Source organism: Oryctolagus cuniculus, chromosome 12 (genome assembly GCF_051225735.1).
Source record: "Oryctolagus cuniculus isolate XC-2025 breed Fujian yellow rabbit chromosome 12, ASM5122573v1, whole genome shotgun sequence".
NCBI lineage: Eukaryota > Metazoa > Chordata > Mammalia > Lagomorpha > Leporidae > Oryctolagus > Oryctolagus cuniculus.
In genome coordinates, this window is record NC_142878.1 from 66,328,389 (window position 1) to 66,347,472 (window position 19,084).

General features: G+C 51.2%; 1 protein-coding gene across 1 annotated transcript in view; it reads right to left on the reverse strand.

Annotated features, from left to right (window-relative positions):
• Nucleotides 1-671: 671 nt before the first annotated feature.
• Nucleotides 672-19,084, reverse strand: part of TGM5 (transglutaminase 5) — a 35,505-nt gene continuing 17,092 nt past the window's right edge. The window contains exons 7-13 of the mRNA XM_008269112.5: nt 7,578-7,716; nt 6,562-6,665; nt 6,242-6,481; nt 3,405-3,770; nt 2,793-2,953; nt 1,670-1,803; nt 672-1,170 (exon numbers count right to left, since the gene is read on the reverse strand). Of these exons, the coding sequence (XP_008267334.2) occupies nt 1,017-1,170; nt 1,670-1,803; nt 2,793-2,953; nt 3,405-3,770; nt 6,242-6,481; nt 6,562-6,665; nt 7,578-7,716 (1,298 nt within the window). The 3' untranslated portion in view covers nt 672-1,016. The remainder of the gene's footprint in view (nt 1,171-1,669; nt 1,804-2,792; nt 2,954-3,404; nt 3,771-6,241; nt 6,482-6,561; nt 6,666-7,577; nt 7,717-19,084) is intronic.

Here is a 19,084-nt window from a genome sequence, read left to right on the forward strand (position 1 = left end):
TCTTCAACTTTTTATTTAATGTGTGGACATTTATCAAGACAACTGGCTCAGTAGGAAGCCAAGCCTGGAAGGCAGGTGCATCATGCCTTTCTCTATTTAGGACTTCGCACAGGCCTGAAAAAGCCAAGTGTGTCCAAGGGATAATAATGACTAGAGTTGCCTTGGGTTCAGTAGGACCCGGGAAAGCATGGGGCACAAAAATTCATACCTTTGTGTTATTCAGCTGGCTCTATCTTATGTCCCAACCAACCCAAGGTGGGCTTGGACAACAATGCACCGGGGGACTTTGCGTGAAGGGGTTTAGTCCTCCTGGATGTGGCAAGGGACTCAAGTACAGGTCAAGGTGAAAAATCTCCCAGGCTTTTTCCCAAGACACCGGATGGTAGGTGGTATGTAGAAACACCTACAGAGGTGTTGATTTTCCTGATGGGATCCATATACCGTCTGTAAGCATCTTGTCTGTTGACATGTTTATTGTCTGTCTTCCCCACCTCCATGAGGGCTTTGCTGATTGCCTTGTCCCCTGCCCTCAGAACAGTGCCCAACACATGTGAAGTCATGAAATAAATTCTTCTTGAATGAGTGAGTGGGTTCAGGCATTGAAACTCCAGGATGTTCCCTGCATCCAGGGAACAGGTGATGGGAAGTGATGATCACACGGGGCAGGGAGATGAGAACAAGGACTGACCTTTATTGGTAAGAGGGAGGTGGCCATTAGAACAAATGACAGTAAGCTGTGAAGCCAGTCTTCCTCTTGCCTTGATGTCTGAGGGGAAGCAAGTCACGGCCAAGTCCAACAAGTGTGCTCTGCCCACTGTGCTGAATTGCGCTTCTGAATGGGATACCATGGAATCCCCAGGCCCTGAACAGAGCCCTGGGGGCTGTCCAAGTGACCCAGGGAACGAGACATCACCAGTATCTCTCTTGCCACTCATGTTGCAGCTCTGTGGATCCTCTTGAACCTGCTCCTTTTCCTGAAACTTAAAATCCACATGTGTAGCTCATTGTCCCGGAATTTACAACCCAAAGTCTACATATACGCTCCTGTAACCCTTGATGTCCTTAAACTTGTCACTCTTCAGATTAGCTTGGATCTGCCTTTGGCCACTCTTGAAAGGGACAGTCGTCAGCGTGATGCTGGCCCTGTGTTGGGGTTTGAGGACTCCGATGCTGCATCAGAAAATGGAGAATATCAAACAGCCACAGGCATTAGAATAATCGCAAAACCCTTGCCCTCACTTCCTGGCCTCCCCTCCCCTGGTGTTCTCAGAACCTGGCCTGGGATAAGCTAACCCCGGGATGAAAGGGGAGGGGCGGGGCCTGGTACTAGGTGCTGGGGCACTGGAGCACAGCAAGTTAAGCTGCTGCCTGCGATGCAAGCATTTCCTATGAGAGCCGATTTGAATCCTGGCTGTTCTGCTTCCAATCTTCTCCCTGCTGATGCGCCTGGGAAAAGCAGGTAGAAGATGGCCCAAGTTCTTGGGCACCTGCACCCATGTGAGAGACCTGGAAGAAGCCCTTGCCTTTTGGCCCAGGGCTCCAGCCCTGGCCATTGGAGGCATTTGGGGAATGAACCAGCGGATAGAAGATTCTCTCTCTCTAACTCTGCCTTTCAAAAAAATAAATAAACCTTACAAACAAACAAAACCAGAGTGCTCCTGGTGCTTACAGAACTCGCTGCTGTTTCTTGAAGAGGCCACTGCCTTCCACAGTCAGGACGCAATTCGCAACCTGCTCCAGGAGAGGGTTTGAAAATATCACCTGAATGGAGAGCGGCTGGTTCACGATGGCTGCTCCTAGAACCTGAACAGAGAATGAGAGCACGGGAAGGAGCGGGACATCAGTCCTCATTCAGCGTTTATGGAGGGCACTGCTCTGTGGGGAGTAAAATGAGAGGAGGCAGATGGTAGACATAAGGGGAAAGTTCTCTGGCCTCCCTCTATTTCCTAAAAGCAGGACGCATATGTACAAAGGTGTCCCTCCTCCCCTCTCTACCAGAAAGACAAAGGCTAACCCATGGGACAACCTCAGACCCTGATCAGACTGGAGACAGAACCAGAGGAACTTGACTCACCAGCCCCTGTCTACCATGAGGGTCCCATAGCTTTGCCTTCCTACAGTTTCTCCCCTGGAGACTCAAGGTCCTTTCTCTGGGTCTTGTCCCTTCATTCTTATTGCCCCCCTGCTCAGATGCTACAGAAGCCCAAGTTCTAACGAAACCTCTGAGTTGCCCCCACCCCCCACCGAGAGCCCCATGGGTCCAGGGGGCTGTTTGGCTTTGGGGAGACAGCAATTGAAGGAACAGAGCCCTGAATCTCTTCTTCCCACTCAGAGGACCACCAAACATCAGAGCAGGAGGGGTCCGCAGAGGCTACCCAGTCTAATTCTCTCTGACAGTTCAAAAAGTAGAGGCCCAGGGACTTGTACAGTCAGAAAATGGCAAGTCAGATGGGAGCTGCCCTCCAGGCAGGGCCGTGCCCCTTCCAAGACCCTCCTGCCTTGGCTGGTGTTTCCCCATGTAGGCCCTGGGGATGGCCAACCGCAGCAGGTGGCACAAGAGCGGACCTCACACTCTCTGACTGTCCATGGCCCCTGCTCAAAGCTCTTCTCTAAGGCCTCTGGTGGTACAAGAGGAAGAAGATTTCTCAAACTCTCCTTCCCGGGGGCACCAGCAGAGATGAAGGGAAGGAGGGGCTGCTCTCCTGGGCAGGCCTGGGTGCCCTCTTCCAGGGCGCCACCCTCTCCCTCTGGATCCCAGGGGGCCCACAGTCGTCTGCAGCACTCTGGCCTACATTAATCATGATGCCCGGGTAAGCCAAGGTGATGATCTTGTTCACCAGGATTTTCTCTAGACTGTTCTTCTCCTCACTCAGGGCACTGATGCGGATCAGCTTGTCTGTGGACAGGTACTGGCTGTATTGGCAATAGGGGATTATGCAGGAGTAGGTCTTCACTAGGGAGAGAACACAAGGATAATGTGAGAGGAGCCAGACAATCAGCTGGGCCTGGGTTGGATCTGGTGGCTCTTGCTTAGAGGAGAGGGACCAGCATGCACTGAGCCCTGGTGAGGCAAGGATTAGCCCTGCAGGTGGAGAAATGGAGGCTGAGAGGGGCAGAAGGGCTTGCTCCAGGTCATTCTGCAGTAAATGGGCAAGCTGAGGCCGCAGAACTTGGGCTGTTCCCACTAAGCAGGCCGCATTCCTTGGGGGAGTAAAGCAGGGGCTGGGGGGTGCAGAGGAGGAGGAGAAAGGAAAGGAAGGGAGGAGGAAGGGAGCAGAGGAGGGGGAGGGAGGAATGTGTGCCAGAAGGGACAGGAGGAAGAAAAGCATTGGCTGGCTTGTCCCCTCTGGCCCTGACATGACTGAGCGCATACGGGCTGCCCTGCCCTGCCCCCGAGCCCATACCTTCTTGAGGAAAGAGCGTGAGGAACGCCGTGTCCTGCCAGAACGGGGGCATGGGGCTGCCGTCATGCAGCAGGGACTGGGCGCTCAGGTTCACTTTCAGGTCCTTGGACTGGGGGGACACGTTGATAGCCAGCAGCATAAAGTTGATGTCCTGGCCCATGTGGGGCGGTTCAAGAAGCTTGAACTTCAGGGAGACCTGGGCAACCTCACCGGGTCGAAGGGAGGGTATGTCCAGGCTCTGAGGGCTGTCTCCGCTCAGGGGCGTGGAGCTGGAAGGTGGGGCGTCTGCTCCTGGGGGGCCTTGGGACTTCCCAGTCTTGAGCTTCTGTACAGCCTTCAGGAACACCTGCCTCTCCTCGGGGGAACCTGGAGGGCAGAGCACAGCACCAGGGTGGGCCAGGCTCACCCAGAGGGAAAGCTTTACGGGGCAGCCCGCCCTCCCCCTCCCCTCCTCCAGCACCACTGCGGCAATGGAGAGGCTTAAAACCCTTGTTTTCAAAAACAAACACTGCCTCCCATTGGTCAAGCGTTTCCCAAGAGTCAGGCTCTACCGAGTGCCTCACACCGTCCTTGTACGCGAAACGTCATTATTCATTGTTATGATTTTCAGAGAAGTCATGTCACTTGCCCATGTCACACAGATAGCAAGGAGCAGAGTCCAGGTGGAAACCCAGTGCGTCTGGCTCCAAAACCCATGTCTGTGACCACCTGAGTCCATCCTGAAATCCTCAAGGGAATGACGAGAGCCCACAAGTGCAGGAGAATAAATCTCTTAAAGACAGAAGAGATGGTGTGATTTCCTGTTCTGGAACTAAACTACTGGTCAGGTGTAGGCAATTTCCTAGAAATTGAGAAACAGAAACACAGAGAACGCAAGGAGGAAACACGTTCAGACAAGTAGAGTATGCAGAGAGGACGAGGCCGCCCAGCTTGCTCTCGGGAACCCTGAGGGCAGGATGCGCAGAAAAATTCCCCAGGTGTCCCTCTTTGTGCGAGAAGCTGCCTCGACTGAGGGCCCCGCTCCACCCACTCAGTGCATTTGCCACAACCTCCCAGGGCAGAAGCCACTTGCTCCGGAGCTAAGTCTAAGCTCACTCCACTTGGAAGAGGATCTTGAGATGTTGGCTTTGGTGAGAGTGGGCCCAGAAAGGTGCGAGTCAGATTTAGTTCATCTCTGGTCTACTGACCCCCAGGTACTGTCCACACTGGCTGGTCGGAGGCCCCCCGGAGGGTAACTCAGTCCCCTCAAGTCCCCAGGAGACCCTGGGCAGCTCTGCAGCAAATGCCGCCAGTGCATCCTCGTGGCCCCCACCACTTCAGTGCCCATCAGTCCTGTTTTCACATCATAGACTCTGTCTCTGAGGTGCTCTCTGCCAACAGAGCAGTCTCAGCCCACGTGTGGGGCAAGCCAGAAGTGCCAGGGAGGCGACATCCCTGAGGCACCACCCTTAACTCTTAGTTGGTGGATAATTACCCTGCATGCTTGCCTTTCTGGTGCAATAAACTGGTGGCGGTGTCATCTTGCACTTGACACTTACTGAATCCGTAGTGGGGATGTCAGATTCGGCAAATAAAAATGCAAGGCCCTTTAATTTGAATTTTAGAGAAACAACAAAGAATATAGAACATATGGCTTCCTCCCCTTCCAGGCTCACTTCCTCATTCTACTCTGTATTTCTTGGGGTTCCTCCCACAGAAACCAGCTGCACTGGAATCCTGCTGCAGGGTCTGTTTCCAGGGCCTCTGTAGCTGCAGAGTTGGTGGGATGGGGAATGATACCGCTGGACTGTGATCAACAACTGTCCCTCTTCTGGGCTTGCCTTTTTTTTTTTTTTTTTTTTTTTTTTGACAGGCAGAGTGGACAGTGAGAGAGAGAGACAGAGAGAAAGGTCTTCCTTTGCCATTGGTTCACCCTCCAACGGCGGCCCGCGTGCTGTGGCCAGCGCACCGCACTGATCCGAAGCCAGGAGCCAGGTGCTTATCCTGGTCTCCCACACGGGTGCAGGGCCCAAGAACTTGGGCCATCCTCCACTGCACTCCCTGGCCACAGCAGAGAGCTGGCCTGGAAGAGGGGCAACTGGGACAGAATCCGGCGCCCCGACTGGGACTAGAACCTGGTGTGCCGGTGCCACAGGTGGAGGATTAGCCTAGTGAGCTGCGGTGCTGGCCTGGGCATGCCTTTCTCAGCTTTGGGTTCTGGAACCTCTCAGGGTCTGCCCCAAAGACCCACACGAAGCACAGACGCCCACTCATCAACACTCCCAGCAACCAGGCAGCTCTCCGGGCCTCTGCCCCCTGACTTCCTCACTTCCTCCCCCTCAGGTCTTGCCCCTGCCAACTCCTGCTCTGGCCCCGCCCCACCCCTGCTTATGGCCCACTTTGTTTGATTTCCAGGTGGTGGATCCCAGTGATTGGCCCTCCTCAATTTCCAGGAATGCATCTACACCTGGCCAACTTAACCTTCCCCCTGGCCTTCCGGGCTGGGCTTAGAGGCCCCTTGGAGTCATCCTCTGGCCCTGCTTGCCCCACAGCGGATGGATTTGAAAATGAACATTTGGCCTTACACCAGTCTGGGGGTCTAGCTGGTCTTCCAATAAAAAAAAAAAATGCTAGAATTAAACAAGCATAGTTAAATTAATCACCAGGAGAGTCTACAAAGGTGGCAGGTTGATTCTGGGGGAGGCAGGGGTGAAGAACTCGTCATCCATCAACATGAACACCTTGTGGTGGGAGCTCGCTGGCCTGCGGGATGTGGGGACATCCCGACCAGCACCTCCCCGCGGAACGGCCCCCTGGCTCCCGGGACTTGGGCTCTGAGGGGGGCTACTCCATGGTACCTTCTTGGTACTTGTAGTTCTCAGTGACGTCATCCCGCTCGTCGCTCTGGACGCCCTTGGTGCTGATAAAGCTGCCCACGGCGCTCGTGTTGCGGTGCAGTTTCTGCTCTTTCCCACCGTAGACCAGCCAGGACACGCAGTCGGCGTTCACCATGGAGAACGCAAAGGGTGTGTCGTACTTCAGGTCCACTTCCCCTTCCTTGATGGCCTTGACGGAGGCGGGCCCGCAGCAGTAGAGGCCTGAGGAGAGAGGGCCGCGGGTTGCAGGGGGGCTCTGTGGGGGCGGGGCGGGTCCTGCCTGCCTTCCCGCATGTGCTTACCATTGCTGGTCTCCTGAGGTGTGGCGTCCAGCAGCTGCCAGCCCCCGTAGCCAGGAGGGAGGTCCCTGCGAGCCATCCAGCATTCGTTCCACACGTGGAAATTCCTGGGGGAGCGGTCAGAGGAGCCTGTCAGGCAAGGCTGAGGGAGAGGTTGCACCACCGAGTTCATTTGTTTGTTTTTACTTATTTGAAAGGCAGAGCGACAGGGAGAGAAAGAGACAGCGTGGGAGGGAGACAGAGACAGGTCTTCTGTCTGCTGGTTCACTCCCCAAATGCCAGCAACGAGCCAGGGCTGGGCCCGGCGGGAGTCAGGAACCAGGAACTCCATCCGGGTCTCTGAGGTAAGGACTCATGTATGCGAGCCATTGCCCGTTCCTCCCAGGGCGCCCACTACTGGGAAGCTGGACAGGAAGCAGAGTAGCCAGGACTTGAACCAGGCACTCTGATATGGCGCCCCAACTTAACCACTGGGCCAAATGCCCACCCTTGAACTGTTAGATGGAAAGACAGACTTAGCCCACAACCAGGCATGAGAGCTGTAGGGGTAGACAGTGATGGGTCTTCCTCCTGTCAGCTCCTATTCCTCACCCAGAAAAGCGCTGCCCTCTGCTGACTGTGTAAATAGAAAGCAAGGCTTCCGGAGTCTATAGAACCAAAAAAAAAAATCCTTCACTCGCCCTCAGAGAGAGCCTTGTGGCCCTTTTCCTGTGTGTGGCCCTCGTGGCTTTGCCTCCAGAGTGAAGACTTGGCGCCCTCCTGTGCTCAGACGCCAAGGCTGAACACTGGGTAGAGGTGATGAAGGGGTGAACCCAACGCAGGGTGGAGAGCTCTTGGGGTGCAAGGATTCTAACCCCCAAATTAGTGTCTTGCCCAGCTGCCTCCCAGCCTTCTGTTGGAGACGAAAGCCCAGGGGTTGGTGAGTGGTGGAGGGATGGGGCGGGCGGCAGCCTGTGGCCCCTGCTCAGGGGGTGGGCTTGGACGTGCAGCACTGGGGGTGGGCTGCGAGGTCCTCTCACCAGATGCTGTCCTTCTTTTTGTTCTCCAGGATTCTGCCTGTGCTGTCGTAATACTCGTCTATGACCAGGTTTCCATCGGTGTCGTGGCCGGAGTCAAAGTTGGTGATCACGCGGGTGGGGATCCCCAGGCACCGCATCACTGCAGAAAGGGCAGAAAAACTCACTCAGGGGCTGCGGGCTCGGGAACACTGCGGACTCCTGGCCCGCAGGCCCCGGCTCTAGGGAAGTCATTTATTCTGCCCCTGTGGGACCAGGCGGGAGCTGCCTGGGCAGTGGGTTGATGACATGTCCCGCCTCCCTCCCCACTTCCTGAGTCCACAGGAAAAACTGCACAAAAGTTAGAGTGCTGGCTGCTCAGGCAAGCACAGCGGGATGGACAGAAGGAGCCAACAGACAATGTAGCAAGTCGTGGAGTCATCGCTTCTCCTGCCGACACCGGCAGGGCGGGATTGGCATGCCTCCTCTGCTGGCAAGACTCACAGGCCTGACTCAGTCCTCCTCACATCTCTCCTGACCAGAAATCTCCATCTTCAAACCAACCAGCTGGGCATCTCCTCCTTCCTGTTCTCGGGAGTGCTGACTGAGGCCATTGCTTCTCCAGCAAAATGTTCTGTGACTGGGAGTCCCCCTTCCCCTGGATGCGTGATCATGGAAACCTCTCATGGAAGGCTTCACAGATAGAGCCGGGCAGGAAGGAGGCTGTGTCACAAACACTTGGGGAAGTGAGAGCGCGCCCCTGGGAGGGCCACCCTGGACAGGACACCAAGGGCTGCCTACCCCCAAGGGGTGGCCATTCCCTCTGCCAGCCAGCTTCTCAGCATCCCCAGCCCAGCCCACAACCACCGGCCCTGGAGATCCCTTCACACTCAAGGCCAACAGTGATGACCCACCCAGTTCAAGAATGGTCTTTATCCCGAGGCCTACCAGTCAGGCAGGGTGTGAAACGTTTCACCTACGTCATCCTCAGGACAGCACCACGTGGTAGCTGCTGTTATGATCCCCGCAGTGAAGATGGTGGATAAGAAATATAAGAAGACAGGATAAGAAAAGTCACACAGTGGGCAAGGAGCGGAGCTGTCACCGATTCCTGGTATCACAGCTGAGCTTGTACTCGATACTGAGCCTCTTCTCAGCATGCACAGGTCAGCATTCTAGTATTTTCAGCTAATCGTGCATTGCACGAATTTCCCCGTGTTATCAAATACTTGTCCAAAGCGATTTCTAGTGATGGTTATTTTTAGGCATTTTGTTGGTTTCCAGTCTTTCTCCTGTTGTAGGTAAAGCTGCGATGAATATCTTTGTAGATCAATTCTTCCCCACCCCCTGCTACAGATTACAAGAGGTAAAACGACTAAGTCACAAATATAGATATTTCCAGGGCTAGAATTGTGGTGTAGCCAGTAAGCCAACGCCTATGACACGGGCATCACAAATGACTACCGGTTCGAATCCTGGCTGGTCCACTTCCTATCTAGTTCCTCACTAATGCTCCTGGGAAAGATGCCCAAGTACTTGAGCCCCTGCTACCTACGTGGGAGACCCTGATGGAGTTCAGGGTCCTGACTTCAGCTTGACCCAGTCCTGGCCATTGTGAGGACTTGGGGAGGGAACCAGCAGATGGAAGATCTGTCTCTCCCTCTCTCTGGAAATCTGCCTTTCAAATAAATAATCTTAAACATGTATAGATATTTTTAAGGGTTCTCACACATACCACTATCAGGTTTTTTTTTTAAATCAACTGAGTTACAATGTTTTATTTATTTTATTTTATTTTATTTTTTTTTTTTATTTTTTATTTTTGGTGAAAGGCAGAGAGAGAGCGAGTGAGAGAGAGAGAGAGAGAGAGGGAGAGAGATCCCATCCACTGGCTCACTCCCCAGCTGCCCACAAAGGCTGAGCTGACTGGACTGAAACTTGAACCTGGGAACTCAGTCCAGATCTCCCACATGAGTGCAGGGACCCACGTATTTGAACCATCACCTGCTGCCTTCCAGAATCCGCATTAGCAGGAAGCTGGAACAAGAGCCTGAGGCGGGCATTGAACCTAGGCACTTGGATATGGGATGTGGCTGTCTTAACCTGTAGGCTAAACCCCTTTCCTACTATTGTCCTTTTTAAATATTTAGACTTTTTAGGCCGGCGCCGCGGCTCACTAGGCTAATCCTCTGCCTAGCGGCGCCGGCACACCGGGTTCTAGTCCCGGTCGGGGCGCCGGATTCTGTCCCGGTTGCCCCTCTTCCAGGCCAGCTCCCTGCTGTGGCCAGGGAGTGCAGTGGAGGATGGCCCAGGTGCTTGGGCCCTGCACCCCATGGGAGACCAGGAAAAGCACCTGGCTCCTGGCTCCTGCCACTGGATCAGCGTGGTGCGCCGGCCGCAGCGCGCCGGCCGCGGCGGCCATTGGATGGTGAACCAACGGCAAAGGAAGACCTTTCTCTCTGTCTCTCTCTCTCACTGTCCACTCTGCCTGTCAAAAAAAAAAAAAAATTTAGACTTTTTAGTTCAAGTTTTTAATTGCTCATCGATTTAGTTGAGGTTCCTTCTGCACTTTGGCAGAAAGCTGCTCCGGGAGTGGGTGGCGAGGGAAGAGAGAGGCTGAGGGGCATGCCCGGAGCTCTGCCGTGAGAGGCAGGTTTGAACAGGGCTAAAGAACTAGGGCAGGCAGTGGGCAGAGCCAACAGATGACTTACGGGGAAGCGGTGACACAGGACTGCCGCAGAGGGAGGGTGAAGGCTTGAAAAGCTGCCACTGAAGAAATATGAGATGGGAGTGAGGCAAGAAAGAAGCATTGTGTGGGCACATGGATGTTAAAAGTACAGTCAGAAGGGTGGGTGACAAGGTAGCGAGAGAATGTGCCCAGGACGGGTGAGCAGGGAGAGAGGACAGGGAGCACCTCTCCCACCCTTCATCCTGATAGGTGAATTCAGGAACTGCTACTTGAAGTGTCCCTGCGGTGCCAGCGCCTGCTAAATGTGGCTTGGAGGTCACCAGTCTGGTAGCGCTTTGAAGGTCTTGGTTACCCCAGAGTGCATGCGTGTAACGATTGTTTACAAGCCTGTCCTCCGCAGGGCAGGGACTGTGTGTTGCTCATCGTCAGTACTAACAATCCAGGGCAAGGCCTGCTTTGCAGGTGCTTGGTGCATCTTTGCTGGATGGCTGAATGTGAGAGGTCTTGGGAATCTTTGCCCACTCTGGGATTTGCAGTTTCAACACAGCTCTGTCGTAACAGCTGTGTGCTATGTGTTGGGTACCAAGCTCGCTTGTCCACAGAGTGTAAGTGTTGACAGTGATGGGTTTGCAATGCTGCTTTCTCACTCTTTTCTCATCACACCTTGGGAGAGGATGCAGATGGGGGACGGACTGTCCCAGTGGGGCAGGATGAAGCCATAGAGGACCAAGTCGGGTCTCTTACACAGGGATGAGAGATCAAGGCTTTCACCTCAACATCGTGATGCTCAGATCTGTCTGTATGTGTTTCCTGGAGCCTTATTCCCTCCGTCCTTCCATAAAGAGCTTGTCTCTTCTACGGCATCCATTCCCCTGTGCCTGGAACTCCTGAGTATGTACCTGAAGCCTATGTGGAAAACTCACTGTCACTAAACACAGCCTCAAATGAACTTCCTGTCTTCCAACTTTCCCAGCCTTCCTTTCTTGTCAAGGTCATCACGGTGCCAAGCTCTGCACACACATAATCTCATGTAATCCTCTCCACAGCCCTCTGATTATCCATTTACAGATAAGACACCTGAAGCTCAGAGGGGCTGATACTGAGCAGCCTCCATGGAGCCGGGAGACCAGCTCTGGGGCTTGCGTGTTTGTGTGCATTTCTTTTTCTTTTCTTTTTTCTTTTTTTTTTAAATAATTTATTTATTTGAAAGGCAGAGTTAGAGAGAGAAGGGGAGAGAAAGGATCTTCCACACACTGGTTCACTCCCCAAATATTCACAAAGGCCAGAGCTGGGCTGACCGGAAGCCAGGAGCCAGGATCTTTCTTCGGATCTCCCACATGGGTAGCAGGGGCCAACCACATAGCAGAGAGCTGGATCTGAAGTGGAGCAGCCAGAACTCGAACTGGTGCCCATATGGGATGCCAGCACTGCAGGCGGTAGCTTTACCTGTTATGCCACAGCCCCGCCCCTGATGTGTGCATTTCTAAGGGTTGTCTGAGGGGTCTGAAGTGGTAGCCAAGGCCCTTTCACAATGCACTGTCCCTGTAGTCTAATTCTGTCCTCACAGAAGTCAGGCACTTGGGCCGACAGAGAAGACAGAAATTTCAGTCACGGTTGTGAATACAAACAATCAAAAAGTGGTTTTACAACACACAGCCTCTAGCACAAAATGTTTACTTCAAATATTTCAAGACTTTATACCCAACGTCTAGTTACAGAATACAAGGAACAGCAGTGCAAGGAGCCCCACTAGGGCTGCAGGACAATGGTCCTGGCATCTATGACAAAATCACTCATTGAACACAGAGTGTTTTCTAGGCCAAAAGAGACACAAAGGACATTGTAAGCAGGCGCAATGCTTGGCTCTGGATTAGATTCTGGTTTGTACAGGAAAACACCACAGTCTCACCCCCGCCACCCTATGCCAGCAAAAGGAATCATGGTGAATCCGACAGTGCCACGTCACAGTGACACGCCCTTGATAGGATGTGATGGACTAGCACTCTGCCTTGTGTTCCTCTTCCCCCAAACACACACTAGTCCAGTGAGAAAAATGCCAACAAATCCCAACAGAGGGGATTCCTGGAGGCAGATCCCAGCCCACCGCACAGCAGTCTTAGTGAGTAGAGGAGACAAGGATGTCCCTGCCATCCACACAGGGGACCTGGATTGAGTTCCACGATCCCAACTTTGTGCCAGTTCTGTCCCAGCATATGAGCATGTGGGGAGTGAACCAGCAGATGAGAGTTCTATCTAGGCCGGCGCCGCAGCTCACTAGGCTAATCCTCATCCTGCGGCGCCGGCACACAGGGTTCTAGTCCCGGTCAGGGCGCCGGATTCTGTCCCAGTTGCCCCTCTTCCAGACCAGCTCTCTGCTGTGGCCAGGGAGTGCAGTGGAGGATGGCCCAAGTGCTTTGGCCCTGCACCCGAATGGGAGACCAGGAGGAAGTACCTGGCTCCTGGCTTCGGATCAGCGCGGTGCGCCGGCCGTAGCAGCCATTTGGGGGTGAACCAATGGAAGAAAGACCTTTCTCTCTCACTGTCTAACTCTGCCTCTCAAAAAAAAAAATAAAAAAAAAGAGAGAGAGAGAGAGTTCTATCTGTCATTCTTTTTCTCCCTTTTGAATTAATTAGTAAGTAAATAAAAAAGACCCAATGGAACTTCTAAAGGGAGGAAAACATGTCCTATGACACCAAAAACATACTAGAATAATGCATGAATTCAACAATTTACTTTTTGGTGAGAAAACATTCAAGAACAATGCTACACATAAAACAAATTAAAATGCTCACCTACTGTAGGAGGAAGAGAATGGAAATGGGTTATGGGAGAAAAGGGGGAAATGAATTAGCTTAGTATTTTTAAAAATGGAGGCCTGGGGGTTGATGTCGTAGCACATTGGATTAAGCTACAACCTGTGATGCTGGCATCCCATATGGGCACCAGTTTGTATCCTGGCTGCTCCACTTCTGATCCAGCTCCCTGCTTATGGCCTGAGAAAAGCATGGGAAGATGGCCCAAGTGCTTCTGCTCCTGCCACCCATGTGGAGGCCTGGATGAAATTCCCTGGCTCCTGGCTTTGGCCTGGCCCATCCCTGGTCGTTGTTGCCATCTCTTCTCTGTCTCTCTCTCTGTGTAACTCTGCCTTTCAAATAAATAAATCTTTAAAAAGGGGGGGGGCACTGTGGCATGGCGGGTAAAGCTGCTGCCTGCGGTGCCAGCATCCCATGTGGGCACTGGTTCAAGTCCCGGGTACTCCACTTCTGATCCAGCTCTCTGCTATGGCCTGGGATAGCAGTGGAAGATGGCCCAGGTCCTTGGGCCCCTGCACCCACGTGGGAGACCCAGAAGAAGCTCCTGACTTCGGATCGGTGAAGCTCCAGCCATTGCAGCCAATTGGGGAGTGAACCATTGGATGGAAGACCTCTCTCTCTCTCTCTCTCTCTCTGTGTAACTCTGACTTTTAAATAAATAAATAAATCCTAAAAGAAAAAAAAAAGAGCAAGAGAGACCCAAAACAGACCAATTATAGTCATGCCATGAAATGAGGAATATGATGTACTTAACTCTGAACATTCCAAAAGAGGGAGAAAACAAGGAGGGGGAACCGTGGCAGAGAGGATTGGAATGTAAATTTGGTGAATGACTAAAAACACCTTTTGAATGAGATCCAGAAAAGGTCCGGAACCTAAGAGGCAGAGAATAAAACAGTGCCAGACTAAAATGAGAGCAGCTAACACTTATGTAAAGCAGACCGGGTGCCAGACATCTTTCTAAACACTTGTCATGTATTAACCAACAACCCTCACAGGGAACATTCCATACAATCTGGATGTCTCATAAATCAATGGAAAATAACGGTAGATTTGTGTCCAAGCCAGGCATTGCACAAAGGAGCAATTGGACTGGGATCTAAAGAAAGCTTAGGCTAAAATAATGCACCAGGTTCTTGGCCCAGGTTCCTTCTTTGAGATGCAGGGCTCAGTAAAAACAGTGAGAACAAGAGCTACTGTATTGAAATTTAGATCTAGAGACCACCACCCAAGTGAGTTAGAAAAAAAAAACTTAGATGATAGGGAGCCTAAGGGTTTAAAAAAATAGTTTCAAGCAGAGGACACTGCATAGAAGATCAGTCCTGAGTGGAGATCCAACAAACCTAAGACATATAAGTGGTGTTGCTTTGGTTGGACAGGGAAGGCCCATCCCTAACCCTATGGCTTCCTATCTCCTTCAGCAGTTCCCACAGCCCCTTCCCAGGCCCAGGCCCTATTTCACAGAAGAGTGGATGGCGCCCTAGACCTGCTCACAGTAACACATGAGTGTCTTCCAACCCTCCACCCAAGCCACTGCTGGCCCCATTCCCTGCCCCAATGCAGCTGTGGGCAAAAACAGGCAACACACATGCCTAGGATGCCTGGCTTTTCCTTAAACAACTTTCTTGAGAAGTAGCTTACCTACCATGAAATTCACCCATGTAAAGTGCACAATTCAGGGCTTTGCACTATATTCACAGGTTGTGCAGTAATCCCCACTATCTAATTCCAGAACATTTTCTTTTTTTTTTTTTTTTATAAAGATTTATTTACTTCAAAGTCAGAGTTACATACATACACACACACACACACAGAGAGAGAGAGAGAGAGAGGTCTTCCATCGTTGGTTCACTCCCCAGTTGGCTGCAACGGCCAGAGCTGTGCCGATCTGAAGCCAGGAGCCTGGAGCTTCTTCCAGGTCTCCCACACAGGTGCAGGGGTCCAAGGACCTGGGCCATCTTCTACTGCTTTCCCAGGCCATAGCAGAGAGCTATTGGAAGTGGAGCAGCCGGGACTCGAACTGGCACCCATATGGGATACTGGCACCCCTATGGAATGCCGGCACTGCAGACGGTGGCTTTACCACTACACCACAGTGCCGGCCCCCAGAACATTTTCAACACATCCATAAGAAACCCCAGAGGCCAGTATCATGGCATCTCCTATGGGAGTGTTGGTTCAAGTCCTGTCTGCTCTGCTTCTGATCCAGCTACCTGCTACTGATTCTGAGGAGGAAGTGGAGGATGGCCCAAATATCACTCATATATGGGAGACCCAGATGGAGTTCCCAGCCCTGTCCTGGCTGTTGTGGCCATTTGGGGAGTGAACCAGCAGAGGGAACATCTCTCTCTCTCTCTCTCTCTCTGCCTTTCAAGTAAATAAATAAATAAATCTTTTTTTAAAAGATTTTTTTATTATTATTATTTATTTTTTGACAGGCAGAGTGGACAGTGAGAGAGAGAGACAGAGAGAAAGGTCTTCCTTTGCCGTTGGTTCACCCTCCAATGGCCGGTGCACCGCGCTGATCTGATGGCAGGAGCCAGGTACTTATCTTGGTCTCCCATGGGGTGCAGGGCTCAAGTACTTGGGCCATCCTCCACTGCACTCCCTGGCCACAGCAGAGAGCTGGCCTGGAAGAGGGGCAACCGGGACAGAATCCGGTGCCCTGACCGGGACTAGAACCCGGTGTGCCGGCGCCGCAAGGCAGAGGATTAGCCTACTGAGCCACGGCGCCGGCCAATAAATAAATAAATCTTTAAAAAGTAAGCCCATACCCATTAGCAATCACTCCATTATCCCCTCCTTTCAGCCCTAAGCAACCACGAATCTACTTTGTATCTCCATGGATTTGTCAGTTCCGGTCCTTTCATTGTATGGAATCATTCAACATGAGGCTTGTTTACATCTGACTCTTTGGGGAAGAATTTTCAGAACAACAGAACATTACTGTCAAGCAAGGCATCCAGGCTACGTCTCAGCTGAGGACTGCAGGTCTGAGCCTTGTCCGGGAGTGGAGGGTCAGGCCAGAACCAGCCCACTGGCCAGGGGCTTGGTGGGAAGGGGAGGCTGGTGCTGAGCACAGGAAGGGTAAACCCAGGTTCCCTGAAATCCCCAGGTGACAATCTACCAAATGGAGCCAAGGAAATAGCTTGCCCAAAAGATTGTAACTGTATCTTTGATGCACACCAAGATGCCTGTGATTTTTCTATAGGAAGCTGAAGTTAGTATGTGGACATTTTAAAAGGCAATACTAGGAGGAGGGCTGCAGAGTCAGACAGAGTTACATGGTCACTTTAAGCCTCAGTTTTCTCATCTATAAAATGGCTACGATGATATTTACTTTGTAGGGTTGTGAGGATTAGGAATAGCAGAAGGGAAGCAGGCACTTAGCCTAACAGTTAAGATGCTTCTTAAGATACCAGTGTCCCATATCAGAGTACCAGGGTTCAAGTTCTGGCTCTGCTCCTCATTCTAGCTTCCTGCCAGCTCAGACCCTGGGAGGCAGGAGTGATGGTTAAACAACTGGGTCCCTGCCTCCCATGTGGGAGACCCCAGATTGAATTCCTGCCTCTTGGCTCTAGCTTTATCCCAGCTCCAGCTGTTTGGGGCATTTGGAGAGTGGACCAACAGACAGGAAATCTCTCTGTCTGTCTCTCAAATAAATAAAATACAACAATAAAGCAACTTTTAAAAGAAACAGTAGAAGTGCCAGTGTGTGACTGAAACATGCTAAATGGCAGCTGCCAGCAGTGTGCATGAGGCAGGGTAGTCTGATGGTCACAGCACAGATGGCAGAGCCAGCTACGCTTGGGGGCAACACCAGTTCTGCCGCTTAATTCCCTGATCTGTAAAATGGAGACGATAGAACCTAGCTCGTGAGGTCGTCTGGGGAATCAAATGAGACAACCCTAGCCGCTACTGAACACTCTCAGTGCCCAGGCACTACCCTAGACGCTCTCCACATACAAAATCACTTAATCTTTTCAGTAACCCTAAGGAGAATGCGCCCCTACTCCCCCCATCACACATCTGAGGAGACAGGCACAGACTAAGTGACTTGCCCATGGGCACTCGGCCAATTACCGGTAGTGCTGGTATTGAGAGCATCCTCCTTTATCTGTAGCTTCCTTTCCCATGGTTTCAATTACCCTGATTCAACCACAATCCAAAAACATTAAATGAAAAATTCCAGAAGTAAATAATACATTTTAAATCACACACCAGCCTGAGTAGCATGAAGAAATCTTGTACCATCCCTCTCCATCCCACCTGGAGTAATACGTTTGTCCACTGTATCCACTCTATATATGCCACCTGCCCATTAGTCACCTAGTAGACATCCTGGTTATCAGATTAACAGAGTATGACAGTGTTCGTGGTCAAGAAACTCTTGTTTTATTTATTAATGGCCCCAAAGTGCAAGCGTAGTGGTGCTGACAATTTTATTTATTTATGTTTATTTGAAAAGGAGAGAGAGACAGACAGACAGACAGAGATCTTGCATCCACTGGTTTACTCTTCAAATACCCAGAACAGCTGGGACTGTACCAGGTGGAGGCCAGGAGCCTGGAACTCCATCTGGGTCTCCCACATAGATGGCAGGGACCCAAGTACTTGAGTCATCACCTGCTCCCTCCCAGGCTGCGCTTTAGCAGGAAGCTGGATTGGAAGCAGAGGCAAGACTCAAACCCAGGCACTCTGAAATAGGAAACTCATGTTGCAAGCAGCATCTTAACTGCCATGCCAAACACCTGCCCATAGCAATTTTATTACAGTATATGATGGTACCTCAAATAGTCCATGGACATAATTAAAAGGTAAGTTTATTTTGGCACAAAATTTTTGAAATTCATGTATAACTTTTTTCATAATTTTCATTTTCCATGAACTTTTTGAAGACCCCTGTTGTTATTGTTTATTCTATCTTATCACCCGTTATTATTAATCTCTTACTGTACCTAATTTTGAAGTTTAATTTTCTGAGATGTGCATTTGGTGCAGTGGTTAGGATACCCACATCCCACATCAGAATGCCTAGGTTTAAGTCCTGGCTCCGTTTTCAATCTCAGCTTCCTGGTAACGCACACCATGGGAGGCAGCAGGTGATGGCTCATATTCTTAAGTCCCTGATATGCACATGGGAAACTCAGAGTAAGATCCAGGCTCCTGGCATCAACCTGGTCCGGCCCTGGTTGTTGCAGGCATTTGGGAAGTGAACCAGCAGATGGAAGATCTCTCTCTCTGCCTTTCAAATAAATAAGTGAAAATTCTTAAATAAGGAAACTTTAAAAAATTAAGTTTCCTCAAAGGTTTGTATGTTACAGGAAAAAACACAATGTGTTCATCTATACTGTCCACAGTTTCGATTGTGTCTCCTGCAGACAAGGGGCTCCACTGTAATCCACTGTCTGCCTCTGCAGTTTGCATGCTTCATCACTACTCTAGACTGTCAGGATGTCACACAGTGGAGCACACAAGAAATAAACATTAGCTATTGTGGCTATAAAGTAATAATAATAAGAAGAATAAAATTTAATGTGCTTTGGCAGCTGTATTGGGTTAAGGAGTTTGATTAAGTCCTGAACTTCAACTTTGGTAGAGGACAGAGGTAGGATCTCACCTATCTTTGTATCTAAGAATACTTGGAACACAGTGCCTGGCACAGCATAAGGACTCGATAAGCACAGGATGAGTTAACGAGTTTTTCCTACTGATATATTTATTAGCATAGCACACGGTAGCCCCTTAGGGGAAGACTGGTGCTGATTGCTGCAGCTGAACCGAGCCATGTTTGCTTCTCAAGCCACTAAAGGGCCATTAATCTTGCAAACATTTTAATTGGTCTGCGTCAGGGCATAATCACCAAGCCCTGGCTCCACCTCTTTCATCACCTTGTTCCAGACAACCACACCCAAACGCAGCCTTCTCCCTTTGCACACACACTTGGCCTTTCCACACACTAGAAGTTTCCCTCTCGATGTTGCATAAGATCATTCTCTGCCCGTCAGTCTCATCCTTGCTTCCTGAA